Genomic DNA, 15,218 nt, shown 5'->3' with positions numbered 1-15,218 from the left:
TGGCAGTTGTGAAACTGAATCATAGGCACAAAACTAAAATATAAATTAATCATAGTTAATCATTTGTTAACATCCAACAGGTCATCTCACATAGAAGCCACAAGGACATTTGGTGCAATAAACAGAATCAGTCAAAGAAAATCTATCATTTATTTAGTGTCTTTCACGATCCTTTTCTTATCCCAAAACACTGTGCAAGTCAATTAAACACTTGTCAAAAACATGACAGACAACTTTGCATCCAACAATCACATAAAACAATGTAATAAAGTAAAAAATAATCTGTTTTTGTGTTGTGGGTCAAACGATAACAGTAGGTCAGAACACTAAGGATAACTCACCCACTTCTTTATAGTGCCATAGTTTCTTTTATGCTTTTCTGAGGAAACTTCAATTTGATGTTTACCCTGAAAAGTGGTATCTTTGAGGTGGTACTCCTTCAGTACTTCTCTGATGTGTCAACATTAAATTTTGATCAAATAATCGAGTGGGGTTAAGCCCACAATATGTTTTCACTCTGAGGTGAGAGAGCTCCCAACAGAGCCATGGCGAACACCAATTAGAGAGTTTGCAGTCAGGGCTACTCTGCTGGGATTAGGCTCAGAAATGTTACTGGAACAATGTAATAAAAGTGTACTCTGCAACCAGTGAAACCTAGAGAGAAGCTAGAAGGTTTGGCACTGACAATTGGTGTCACCTTAGATAAACTTCTCATTTCCATAAGTGTTGCTCCTTAGAAATAATTAAAGTAATGTAAAATTTGGCTGAATCAAAACGTTATTCTTGCAACTCAGTGTGCTCTAGCATATTCAAACACCTATTTTCAACCTCATCTCCACCTTAACACAAAACAATGCCATAAGAAGCTAAATTTACTTTTTGATATTCGAAGTTCTCTGAACAAAAGTATAAATGAGCAGGTAAAATAGATAATGTAGTGTTTATCCCAAGGACCACCTGGAAATAACACTAAGCAATTACAAAAGCAGTTCATAGAATCACAGACACTGAGGAACAGAATGAACACTGCATGGTACTGGGAAGGAAAATAATGTAAATTACAAAGATTACTTTGAAAAATAAACACACATTTGAAAACCTTGTTAAACTAGAAAACATGTTCTTATTCCCAACCAACACTCAGAAGATTTTTTTTTAAATCTCACAGGCTTCTTCTAGTGCTTATCAAGTAACTCAAAGCCTCTGAGACAGTCTCAGTTCATATTTCTCGTATCAAAACAAATCATGTTACAAGTGTATTACAGGTACCTGTAGAGATTCTGGACATGTTATTAGATGATGAAGACGTGTACACTGCAAGACAGAAAACAGTTTCAATACCTTAGGGTTTCACCTCACACAACGGTCAAACAAGAAACACTGCTCGAGTCTTTTCAGCTGAGAAATTACTGTCCGTGATGTTATCACATGCTTAATGGCTGGCATAAAAGTTTCCCTCTTCATTATTTTAATGGACACTTTCAACAATTAATTTTCAATGAGTTAACACCTCCATAAAAATATAGTAACGTGTACAAAAGAAGCAGTTTAAGCTTTGCTTTTGATAATGGCAGAGCGTAATGTTTAATTTTAAGTGTTTAATCAATCATCAACAGTAAGAGACCAAAGAATGTTACAATCGTGCACGAGATATTGCATTACCTTGATCAGTCCCCATTCACTGACTTTACGAATCTATCCAACAGGAATCTCAAGTCAGTTTCTACCTCTAGACTGGTTGATTTTCAGAACCTCATTCAACAATGTTCTCATTGACAGATCATGATGATTGTATGTATAAGCGCACTAATGTGCTGCCTGTAAATTGATATTTCAGAGAAATGTTTGCGAAAGGGCTTTGACTAGAGCAATTGTCATCCATGCACTCTGGTTTTGAATGTGGACAACTGCTCATTCTGTCCCAGGGCTCATAATTAAGCATCCACACAATTGGCAATGCACACAAATGGGCATACCTTGGTACCTCACCTGGTACCACTGTGGTATCATCAACTTCAATTGTTTTAATTGGAATAGGTCATCCCTCTAATTGCATGGAGTCTGGAACAACAACAGAGTTGGATGATCCTAACAAAAGGCAATGACTCTGCAGACAGACGTCAGCAAGAGGTTTGACACATCTAGGACACAGAGCAAACTTGCAAACCAAATAAAAATCACTGCAGTAATGGTTGGGATTTTACAGAGTATAATCCTATTGTTAACAATAATGCTATTGCTTGCAGCACAAAAAGGTGGGATTGTCACTGGATTAGCAATCCAGAGGCCTTGGGTCTTTGGGGACATGAAATCAAATTCAACCATGACAGCTGAAAGAAGTTAATTTCAAGTCATAAAAGCAGAATTAACAGACTAATGGGAGTTAATGTTGGCCATGAAATCATTGTTGAGTGTTGCAAAGAAAAAACTGTTCACTAAAATGTCTTGCAGGGCAGGAAATCTGGCATTCTTACCTGGTCTGGCTTACATATATCTCCAGATCTATAGCAATGTGGTTGACTCTGAAACAATCAAGCAATCCTCTCCACTGTATAAAACTGCCACACAAAGCCAATAAAGAAATGAAACTGAACAGGTATCAGAAATGGGAATGGAACACCCATTCTTGTCAATTTTGAAAAGTACTAAACTAGTATCTAGGGATTTCTATCAAAATTATGGGAGTTACCTCAAACACCTGTCAAGCAACAGCCTGGCAAAAGTCACACTCACCAAATAACACCTTACAGGCAACAACCCAGGCACCACCAGCAGCAACCCATCAGAGATGGTGACACATTTATATACAGTTGAGAAGAAGTTGCCCTGAGAGTCTGGATCACACGGAATTCATAGAATTAAGTCAAAGACAGGTAAGGAAATCTTCTGCTGATTACCCCAACAGCACCCCTATCAACTGCTGAATGAGTACTCCTCCATGTTGACCACAATTGAGGGGTGAAGGCCTCAAAATATACTCTGGCTGGGGGATGTCAGTGTCCATTGTCAGGAGTGGCACAACTGTATGACAACTGGCTGAGCTAGTTGAATCCTAAAGAACAAATGTACTAGAGTGTCACAATTACCTGTAACAAAGAGTGAAAGTATCAAGAAGGATAAAATTACTTAACCTCATTTTCAATAATCCACCTGTCATAGATGCATTTGTCCATGTTAGTTTTGGGTAGGAATGAGCATCTTACAGTCCTTCAGGAGACAAAATTCACATTTATGATCCCTTCCATTCTGTTGTGTGCCATATCACTGTGCTAAGTAGTATAGATTTCAAACAGATCTAGAAACTCAAAACTGAATATGCACATGATGCCGTAGGTCATCAACACCAGAGTTGTATTCAACAAGTCTGTCACCTCATGGCTCAGCATAGACCTCCTGTTCTACTATTACTATAAAACCAGGAAATAAATCCTCATTAAATGGAGAGTGCAGAAAAACATAGCAGGAACAGCACCAGACATATCTAAAAATTTGCTAAAGTGAGAAACACGGGACTACTTGCAGTCAAACAGCGGAAGGAGGAACTGATAAACAGAGGCAGGAGATCCTTCAAGTAAAGGATCAGATCTAAGCTCTGAGGATTCTCCAGTCGTGAACATTGGTGAGCTATTAAACAACTTACTGAATGAGGTGAATTCACAAATATATCCATCATCAAAGATGGGGAACTTTAGTACCTCAGTATGAAAGATAATGCTGAAGCATTTGCAATGAGCTTCAGCCCAGAAGTGACAAGTGAATGATCCATCCTCAGCTTCAGTAACCATCATAAAATCATAGCTGAGTATGTTCGTTGGTGACTGCATAATGTTCAGCATCATCTGTGATTCCTCAGACAACATTGAAGAAGTCAATGCCCATATGGAGTAAGAACTGGACAACATTCAGGCTTGGGGTTGCTAGGCAGCAAGTAATACTTATGCTACATAAATGTCTAATAATAAACATGTACAAGTCAAATTCTAAACATCTCCCTGTGACATTCAACAGTATTATAACTGCTGAATTCCTCACCATCAACATCCTGGGGGCTACTGTTGATCAGAAACTTGACTGGAGTAGCCATATAAATAATGTAACAACAAGAGCACATCAATGGCCATGAATTCAGCTTTGAAAAACTCATGTCCTGATTTCCCAAAGCCTGCTCACAATCTATAAGGCACAAGTCAGGAGTTTAGTGGACTACTCCTCAATTATCTAGATGAGTGCAGTTCTAACAGCATTCAAAAAGCTCAAAACCATCCAGAACAAAGCAGTCCATGTGACTGGCACTCCATTCACCTCATTCAACCTTCACTTCCTCCATCACCAATAGACAGTATGTGCTATCTACAAGATGCACTGCAACTATTCACTTTGGCTCTTTCAATAGTACCTTACAAACCCATGACCTCAACCACTTTGAATGAGAAGGGCAGTAGTTGCATGGGAACACCACCACTTGTGAATTCCCATCAAGTCACATATCATCTTTTCTTTCACCCGTATCACCAACCTAACTGTTGCTGGGCCACAAGGCTGGAACTCCCTTCATAACAACACTGTGTGTGTATCTACACCATATGGACTACAGCAGTTCAAGAAGACAGCTCACTGCCACTTTCTCAAGGGCAGTTACAAATGAAGAATAAATGTTGGTCTCACCAGCAAAGTCAACATTCAGTGTAAGAATTTTAAGGGAAGCAACTAATTCAACATTGCATCCGACCAGCGTGGTGGCTCAGTGGTTAGAAGTACGAGGCAAAAGTGAAGACTGTAGATGCTGGAGATTAGAGTCAAGATTAGAGTGGTACTGGAAATGCACAGCAGGTCAGGCAGCATCTGAGGAGCAGGAAAATTGACCTTCATTAGCAGTGCTGCTCACAGCCAAAGGGACCCGAATTTGATTCCACCCTTGGGTGACTGCCTGCACAGAGTTTGCACATTCTCCCCGTGCCTTTGAGGGTTTCCTCCCACAATCCAGACACATGCAGGTTTGGTTTGTTTAGTTATGCTAAGTTGCCTGCAGTGTCCAGGGGTATGCGGGCTAGGTGGATTAGCCACAGGAAAAGCAGGATTACAGGGATGGGGTGAGTCAGGGCTTTTGGAGGTATAGTGTGGAACTTCTGGGCTGAATGGCCTGCTTCCACACTGTAGGGATTCTATGATTCTAACCTAAGCAGGTTGAAGAAATCTGAAGAAAGCCCTTAATGTACATCCTACACTCTGCTTGCATGAGCAATTATGACAGCGCTAACCGACCATCAATTGCATTACTACTTTTCCACTTCAGATATCCGTGATAGGACGGTGGTCATTTTACATAAATCAGCGGATCCTTATGGTCTCCTAATATCTGAAATGAATTTCTTGAAAAAGTCTTAGTTTCTCCTTGAATTTTCAGAAGCAAATGCTCTCCTAGTTCCACCAATCTTCACCCAATGAATCTTACCAACCACTCACCTTATAATTCTGTTTCTACCAAAAATGAGGCTTCCTTAAAACATCAAAAGTGTCAGGACAGTACTTGCATAACAATGGTTTAAACAAAACCAAATGGCACATCATGGACAATCTTACACATTGCACCATGCTGTACAGTTTCTCTCTTAGTTAACTCCTATGAAAAAATGATTGCTGTCTAAAGTTCATTCACTTTTGGAGTTATCATAATGGCAGATGTCACATACACAATTAATTTTAACAAAAGGCAGACTGAAAGTTCCAGTCTCACTGAGCTAGCTGATTTTGAAATGTTCGTCTTACAAATTCAAGCTTTTCCTGGCTCTACAATGGAAAGAAAATAAATTTAAAAACCAAAACATGATTTCCCACCCACAGAGCATGTTAACATTATAGTCTGGTTCTGAAGATGTCTCTTGAACCAATGACATCATTGGAATCCAATAACAATGGACCCACACTTGCACCTCCAACTACAGCTGAGGTGGACTGATAAGGATCAGGAAGGCTCCCAAATACTGTAGATCTTTCCTGAACGAAACTAAAGTAATCTCCTCTGGGCAACCCATAGTTTACAATAGTTCAATTGTTCTGTGTTTGATCATGTGAGTTGGAAGACTAATCTACACTCACTGTGCTTGATTAGTTTATCTTTGATGAGGGCACTGAGATAAGTAAACAGACACACAAAAGCTGCTGCAATCCAAGAGCTAAACTGGAAGATTCTGTCAACAGAATTCCTGTACACCAAGAAACCATTAACACTACAAATTACAGAAATTAATTTCTGCATTGTTCTGTGGTTAATGAAATAGACACTTCTCTTACTGTGGTTTGTTTATTTAGCACAAATTAACGATCAAACCTGATGCCTTCTGGATTGACATAATATTGGTAACTATAGAACCACTAGGGAAGACAAAAGTGATGATATTACCAAGAAGTAAAGAGAAAAAGACATTTAAGTTGCAAACCCTTCTATTCAACTGAGCAATGCACGTGTCCCACAAACAAAAGCATTGGTTGATCCTTTGAACTGGCTCTGTATTTTTAACCTGAGGTGTTTAAGAGCTTTGAAATTTGGACTGGGTGTTAGATAGTTCACATGTGCTGAAAGTCAAGTCTCAACAGGCAGCCAAATTGATCATTCAATGCTCAAGATGCATCCAATCTCACGAGTATATCGAAAGTGACAGTAAAACTGGATTTGTAATCAACTGGGAGAAAGTGAGCACTGGAATCAGCTCATTCGTGTTCAGCACAGAGTGAATAACCAACAGATGTCAGTACAAATCAAGATGCAGAAGGCAATACCCAACAAACAAATTGCAGTACAAGGTGACCATCCCCAATATCTTGGTGGTAGCATAAAAATAAAATTGCCTTTCAGTTGAAAGTAGTTTCTGAACATCCCTTCTCAACATATAGCAGTAGCCCAAAATATTGACTGGTACATGCTGGTTAATATATTATGTCACAGTTTAAAACAAAGAGCACAATGCCTGGACCACAATACCCAGTGATTAATGTGAATACTTGGGGAGGTACAGTAGTAAACTTTTGCTTACAAAGAGAAGAAAGATGTCTGCTTTTCTCCAGAATTAATGAGCCATGCCAATATCCTTCTCAAAACTGCTGCAATTGGCAGCAGTGTGTTTCTGGAATTTAATTAGCGGGTCATTAAGCAGGGAGTAAAGTGAGCATTCCCCTGTTTATTTTCTTTGTGGTGAAAGAGGCATCTCACCCCCTTTAAGCTTTGGCAGTAAAACAGCAAATATTCCCCGCCTTATGGTGTGCTAAATGCATTGCAGCCAGTAAAACCTGCAGCTGCTCCACACATTACTGCTGAACCACATTCAAGACCTGAAACAAAAGCACGAAGGAGTGATAAACTTGTGACCCTTAACAGGGAGGGGGGGAGCAGGTTGGGGAAGGTGGTTATTTTAGCACTGAAAGTTAATGTGGCAGAAGGCAAGGTTATATTCCCAGTTTAGAGCAACCATATTTGGGAAAGAAACAAGGTCGTCACTTACTAGAATTTGGGTCAGAGTTGCCGTCGGCCTCGGTCCTCTTGTCTGGGGAAGCCTGCTCGTAGAACTCGTCCTGCGGCTGAACCAGAGGGAGAGGGTGTGAGATCAGCGTGCCACCACTTACTGGTTCATGGTCTCCTAAACCACTATCACTGCAGCTTTCCTGGGAGCCGTCGGGCAGATGAAATGTAACGCGGCGGTGAGACTAGAAAGAAGGGCAAAGAACATGGAAGTTAATGCTCTTCTTTGCTTTCCCACCCTTTCCCCCAACTCCTTCCAATTTTGGACAGATTATTCTCGGTTCAGTTTAGCCACTCGCATCCCCAGCCACAATCAGTATTTGAGTCACTTGGTGCCAATTCTCTCTAAAGCAAGCTACCACACCTGATGGAATTTACCTCAAGCACAAATCTGAATTCAGATTTCACAAAATATATTACTCTTATTCATACAGTTCCACAAATATGCTTTCTGAAGGATGAAAAAGCAATTGGATATATATGGTTCTTTGAAAGTACTGAACATGCAAACATGATTTAACACGCAAAATAAAATGGGCCTTAAATTTAACTAAAGTCATAAGAAACATATCCATCCCCCTGTAGAAAACTGCAGATGGTACATGTTCATATAAAATAACCCTGAGAACTGCTGTAGACTGATAATAGATCAAATTTGGAACCTGGGCCTATATAACACCTTTAACATATGAGCATGACCCAAGGTCCTTCACAGAAGTGTTAGCAAAAAAAAATCAGTACAGATGACTAAAAACTTGTCAAAGGGCTACATTCAAAGGCAAGTAAGAGAGGAGATTGCAAGAGAAAGGCAAAAGGGGGAATACCTGATGGACTGTGTCCCTTTTGAAAAAAACGCTATTTATATTCTGGGTTTGCATAAAAGTGCTTTATAAACGGTATTCAACGTAGATGGAGCCAATTAACACAGATAAAGGCCAAACATTGCAAATGCTGGAAATCTGAAACAAGCACAGAGAATCCTGGAGAAACTCAGCAAGCCCAGCAGCTGTCTGGATAGACAAACAGAGTTAACATTTGAGTCTGGTATGACTCTTCTTCTGAGCTGGTCTTCAGTGAGTTTGAGTTTCTGTAATTAATTCAGGGACAATCCAATTAACAGAAGCTTGGTTAAACAGCAAAGATATGAGGCCAGGTCTTGACCTGTACTATGGCTGTCAATCGTCCAAAATGAATGCTTCAATTTACAAATTATTTATTATGTTTCAAAAAATTATAAGAGTGGGTGAAATTAATCTCAGATTTAATGCTAGAGAATTATACATATCACTGATGAAATCATCCACAATAAATGCCAGAGATGTGTACATAATAAATTGTTTTCTGCAATGTATAAAGTTCACAATGATCAGCGATTATATTGGTACATGTGATTGCTCAGGATAGAAGGGAGAGAGAAAGCAGTAACATTCCTTAGACAGCAATGAACAGCAACAAAAGTGTGGGTGTTGACAATGCAGTAATTGTGATAAGGAAGTAGATCCTTTCCAACAGTTAACAAAATGGATATCTAACATGAAAATTTAACATCAATGGTTTCAAAGTTCTAATGTCTGAGATAACATGCAGTGGGTAAGGTGATTAAGTGTGATTAAAATTTTTGATCTCAGATCAAATAAATGGTTTTAATTCATGCTGGCTGCTAATTTGCTTTTGTCAAATCATAGAAGCATAGAATGGTTACACAACTGAAGGATGCCATCGGCCCATTATATCCACACAACTCATCTAATTCCGATTCTGTGCTGTTGCCGTGTGATCCTGCATTTTGTTTCTCTCTTCGGGTACTGAACCAAATTCCTTTTGAAAGCCAAAGTTGGGTCAGGCTTCAGTTAAGATGCATTCCAGGTCCAACTATTCAGGGTCCAAAAAGGTTTTTCCTTATCACCCACTGACTAAATTGCTCAATCACCTTAACACAGTGCCCTCTGATTCTTGACCCTAATTTCTACATTAACCAACGAGGACCCTATCGCTAATAGCAGTCACTTAGTTCAAATTTGATCAAACATCACTTCCTCCTCCATTCCCTGTACAATATAACTATAATAACCATATGTAATGTCTCATAAGGTCTGCACCTCTATACTGCAGGGAGATCTGAAAAACCTTCCATCCAAACTCAGGTGCCATTCATAGTAAGATAGAATACAAGAGAAAATTCACCAAGTGACTCATGTGACCTTGCCTCCTTCCAGGCTGAATCTCTTTATGAGGTCTAATGTCACTTTTACATTCAGCAGAACAGCAATAGGCTCTTTGTATCATTACTTCCCCACTTAATTCAATAGTCAAGTGACTTACTGAGCTTCTACCCGATTTAGCAAAAACAATTTTGTTTGAGTTTAAAACCATGTGTTCCTAGTACCTTACAAGCTTAAGGCTACATTGTTAGGGCAGTGATAGGTCATTGCTTTCCTACTGAGCTGTTGTATCTTCTTTACGAAGGAATGAGTTGTGTGTCAGGAAAGTTAGCTGGCTCCAGGTGCTGCATGTGGAAATAAGTTACAAAACCTTTCCAAATATAACATCAAGGTTAGGTTCTCAGTGTATTTCCCTTACAATCCCATTTTTTTTTAGCATAATCTAAGCGACACTATGAGCTTTGTGTGTAGTTTAAAGGATGGTGGTTAGATTGCCTAGATATGTCTTCGCGATTCCGGGGTCTGAATGGGCAATGACTGCCTGGTTCAGTGCTAAATCCTATTGACTTCAGCAATGTTTTACAATTTATTTTCAGTTTTGTAAAGTGAAGGTAGTAGCTTCAATAATGAGATTGATTCATTGAGTATGAGACACTAACACAGTAATGAATGCTACAATGCATCTGATTGTTTAGCACACTGGAAAGTAGCTCTAACCTTTAGTCCTAAAGACTGAAAACACAAACCACTGCTTCTCCATCTATCTTCAATTTTATCCTTTTCAAAAGGAAGAGATTCAGAAAACAAAAATCCATTATTCAGGCCTCTAGACTCTAACTGTTCTGAACACCCTAGAAAGGAATGTGCAGTGGGTTCTGATAAAAGCAGCATCCTTTGCTGAATAGCGTTTTACTTCTTTTTTTTTGAAGAAGCCAACGTAACCCGAATGGAATTCTTTCAGGCAGCACAGCACTGATAAGCAATTGATTTACTCCGACATGGTTGGAAATGCCTGATTGTAAAACCCGATGGTGTGCTCTCACACTCTTGGGCGGGGGAGGGGGGGGTTTATAAAATGTAAGCTTTATGTCCCTGATCGTGAATGAACACGAACTGTTTAACCACTTGACTACCGCAGCTTGTTATGTGTGTGCTTTCTGCCTGATAGCAGATATTAAGAGGGCAAATTTCCAGCAGACATTCTCCCATAGCTCTGCTGGAAGAGATACAGAATTTTCAGAAAATAAAGGTCTGCTGAATATTATAAACTCCTTGAAAATTTGCCCACTTGCTATTTATAAGTTTTTGTCCTACTGCATGGTGCTGTTGGGATGGTGCTGTTGATAACATGATCATGCAGTTATATTTCCATTCCATTTCCCTCTTCCTTGGTTGGTTCATTTATCGGTATTCTTATGAATGAGGAATGACCACTTGGATAAGTTACTGGAAGCCAGTGACACTGTACTTCAGCTGAATTCACTTGCTTCAGGCTTTCATTTCTTGTGTCTTTCATGAACACAGGATCTCCAATAATGCTTGACAACCCAATAAAATATTTTTGAGGTACAGACCCGGTAAGGTGGGGAAATGTTGCAACCAATTTGAACTGAACAGCACTGACCAAAGCTCATTAACCTGAACCATTAACCATCTTTCTCATTTCGCAGATAGTGCCTGACCTGGTGAGATTATGCTGCTTTTTCTTTGTTCCTCCTTTTCGGCAATATTTGGCTTTTGTTTCCAAAAGGATGGAGGCGCTATAAACTGCGTGAATTATTTAGAATTTTCTTTCCAGTTCAGTTTCTTTCCATTTTCAAACCAATTGAAATGTTCAAATGCTGTGATTCAACCAATGCTACATCATCACATTTGCAATTATTTCCAGATTGATGATCACTGAGATGATGCTGTTTAATACTTCATTCATTTTGCTTTGAATGATGTCTATTGGCAATTGGTATCAGGCATCACAAGCTGTGTAGCAGTACAAGGTGGTTACTTTCCTGCCCATCGCATGTATTAGTGGAGCTGCACAAGCCGAGTACATATTTTGCAACGGAAACTATTAGTAAGCAAAATAGGCCCACTTTAATTTTTCTTGAAAACAGCAGGATGAAATCAGATTTTATCTCATACAGCTACTCAGGATGAGTTACAGATACCTGCAGATTTAACACTGGCATATCATATTCTGCTCTCCACTATACCTGGAACCCATCACACTCTCTCACTGAAACATTGAAATATGTCACCTTGAAATTACTCTGCTCGCATAAATGTTTAATGTAACCATAGGCGGATCTTTAACACATTTATTTTACAAGGGTTAACACTTCCATTGAAAGCACTGGCAAAGGGTCAACAAAGAATGCTTTATGTGTTCATTTGTTAATCTTCCCACTGAGTGACTTCTAAGCTTGTGAACTATATTGCATTATTCTCTAATGCTCCTCCCTGCTGAACGAGCTATGACTGCATTATTAACCCTTAATGAGTACATCATCATTCACCAAATGCATTTTCTTAATTGTTTTCACCTCCTCCTGGTGCTATTTGGAGCTGTCAAAACTTTTTTAGAAAGATTGGAATGCAGATAAAACTGCCTGCATCAACTTTACAACAGATATATTGATGGAAACTTCACCGGCCCTGAATGACGTCTCTGCAGTGGTGAGAGGTCTGGGAGAGTCATGTGAAATGTTGAGCAAGGCCTTTTTCCAGTCAAGAATGTAAAGTTGCATTTCTCAACCAAGTCCCAGATGTCGAGTTGAGATCTTTGCCAATGAGTGACTAGAGGCCGATTAATAGGATTATTATCGCCCTCATTTTTACATAATCTTGCCTCATTAATATGCAGATTCCCGTTCTTCCAGCAGCTGGATAGAAATAAGACACAAAGAATTCCCAACACGGAGCAGTTAACTGTGACTGCAGCCCTTCGCTTGCTCCTTTGGGGACCTTCATCTTGAACACCCAGCACCAACCACTCAATGAATGCTCCAGGGCCGTGGCTATATACATCCCAAACCAGCCTCACCACATCCTCACCACATTATCATAGTACATCTCCAATTCACTTACACCAAGCTTCTGCACTTTAATACTGCATTTGGAGCACAACACCATTTTTCATGGGATTGTTGCTGCAAAGACTATGGATGTCAGCTCAGGCAGTCAGCTCAGAGACTGGGTCAGGCTACACTTCAGGATTGCTTGCTCATCTCTCTTAGTACACCCAACACATTGGGCCTACGTGGATGCTCACGGCATCCGTGCCTTACCTTGCCATTTTTGCTTTTATCGCGCTCAGCCAGATGTTAAAGACTCACAGTGCTTTGCTACTTCACACTGAAATTTGGGGACTGGGACACAAGTCAGTCCAGCGGGTCCAGTAAAAGTAGTCAACAATTTACCTTTTGTCAGTCGAGAATCAGGAGGGAGTGTGTTCAGGGTCCAGTCAGTCATCAGCCAGGGCTGTCTGACAAAACAGGTGGGGGTCAACAAAATAAATATGGGGGCTGCTTGTCATGGAATAGAAGTGAGGGAGTGGGGTAAATCAACGCAGCAGATTAGAGGCAGCGATTTGGGATGTTCAGGGGACAAAGAGGAAGATTTGACATGCAAGAGGGGAGATATAGTAGAGCATGGGAGGATGTAGCGTGCTGTAGGAGGTCAATGGTGGATAAAGATCACCACCATTTTGACCTTGAAGGAGGGGCAAGGAGTGTGCATCACAATATTGCCCAGAGCTAAACTATAGGGATGGGGCTAGGGCATAAATAACTCAAGGTATTGGGCAGGAACATGTGGAGAATCAGTAATAATAGGTTACAGAGTGACTGCAATGTAAAAAGAGGCATGGAGATTTGGGATCCTGATGAAAGGGCCGATGTTGGGCCTCATGTTGCCTTCCACGGTCTCTTGATTCCTAAATGGTTGTCATGGCACCTGGAATTGGAGTAATCAGTACTTTGTGTTCTGGGCCATTACTCAGATTTCACTTGTGAGCAGCAGTCAGCCTTTCAAGAGGCAAATGCATCAGTCATTCTCGCAGTGCCAGGAACCCAGATTTGATTCCAGCCCTGGACGACTGTCTGTGTGGATTTTTTGCGCATTCTCCATGGCTGTGTGGATTTCTTTCCAGTGTTCTGGTTTCCTCCCACAGTCCAAAGATGTGCATCTTGGGAGGATTGGCCATGATAAATATCTCCTATTGTCCAGAGAAATGTCGGTTAGGTGGGTTAGCCATGGGAAATGCAGGATTATAGGGTAGAAGGTGGGTCTGGGTGGGAGGCTGAATGGGCTGAATGGCCTGCTTCCACACTTCCACTATGAAACAAGAGTAATTCCAGGTGACCTTAAAAGAGGTACTCACAGACCACAAAGCATAAAGCTAATCCAAAACCTAGGCTGCACAAGGGGATGGAACTGACTTCCTCTCAATTTGAACTGTAAATATAATGTTGAAGTGGGGCTGGGAACAGAAGGGTTCAGAACTCATGCAGCACTTGCAATGTTGTGTTTCACTGCAGCAAGGCTAGTGGTACTTTCACCAGAATGGGGTCCAACGTCAAAGTGCCATGTTGCATCATCCTTGGTCCTCCTTGTCAGAGTGCCCCACATCCCACTCTATTGTGTGGATCAATATGAGAAGCTATCATTTGTGAGTGATGCAAACGTTGTCTCCTCATATTATTAAGGACCCATTCTGTTTCTTATGTTTCCTGGTTATCTGGTGATTTCAGTGGATCTTCAAGACCTGCTACTCTGTCAACAGTATTTAAACAAGAAGACGAAAGCAAAATATTGTGGATGATGAAAATCTCCAGAAGTAATGGTAAACTGAAAATACAGATATTAGAATTATTTAGTCAGCAAAGCATTGATTTTGTCTTGTTTAATGACATTATTACTCTTAAGCATAGATCTGGAAATTCAGTAGTGCTACACTTCAAGGGTAGTGGCATATGCACAGAAATCACCATGCAAAACAACTGTTTACGCCATGCCCCTAGGGTAGTGGCTCTCTTCTACCACATTTTCACAGTATCCCTACAAAATGCCAGGAACATTATTCTCCAAATCAATAGGAGCAACCATTAATCATACTCTTAAAGCCTTTCTTGTGGTGTACACTACATATATATACAGAACAACCTTGGTAATCCAAACATCAATTATCCGAATTTCGGATTATCCGAACAAGATCGTAAGATCCTTGTACATGCATTTCAATTGAAGTAGGAAAATTCTATTCTTCATTCATGTAACGCATCATTTTTGTAAATTTGAACAGGAATACAGATGCAAGTTTGCTTTAATAAATAATTAACTTCAAGTATATACCCGAGACGAGATATTAGAGTTGTCTTACACTTTTTATTAAAAGGCTCTCTGATATTTATTCTCCCCGAAGGCAAAGGTTTGTGACTGTGAGCACCCAAGAACAACATAAGTGCAAACCTGAGCTGTGCACTCTAACAGCAAGATTCCCTCTCAACATTGACCCACTCCATTTTGCAAACCCAACAGCGTTTCCT

The 15,218-nt window shown here is 40.1% G+C and overlaps 1 protein-coding gene and 1 long non-coding RNA gene across 12 annotated transcripts in view; one reads left to right on the top strand and one right to left on the bottom strand.

Moving 5' to 3' along the window:
* Positions 1-15,218, bottom strand: part of LOC140481574 (protocadherin-9) — a 713,749-nt gene that overhangs the window by 275,488 nt on the left and 423,043 nt on the right. For 3 of the 8 annotated variants that reach the window (XM_072577994.1, XM_072577998.1, XM_072577992.1), the window contains exons 2-3: positions 7,497-7,698; positions 1,270-1,314 (exon numbers count right to left, since the gene is read on the bottom strand). In XM_072577994.1, coding sequence (XP_072434095.1) covers positions 1,270-1,314; positions 7,497-7,698 — 247 coding nt within the window. The remainder of the gene's footprint in view (positions 1-1,269; positions 1,315-7,496; positions 7,699-15,218) is intronic. The other 5 variants (XM_072577999.1, XM_072577995.1, XM_072578000.1 and 2 more) reach the window with 3 other exon arrangements.
* LOC140481575 (uncharacterized) overlaps positions 1-15,218 on the top strand; it is a 185,759-nt gene that overhangs the window by 34,930 nt on the left and 135,611 nt on the right. The gene's annotated exons all lie outside the window — the stretch shown is intronic.

Source organism: Chiloscyllium punctatum, chromosome 9 (assembly GCF_047496795.1).
Source record: "Chiloscyllium punctatum isolate Juve2018m chromosome 9, sChiPun1.3, whole genome shotgun sequence".
NCBI classification, from domain to species: Eukaryota; Metazoa; Chordata; class Chondrichthyes; order Orectolobiformes; family Hemiscylliidae; genus Chiloscyllium; species Chiloscyllium punctatum.
The sequence above is the reverse complement of the archived record's forward strand: the minus strand, read 5'-3'. Positions and strand labels throughout refer to the sequence as shown.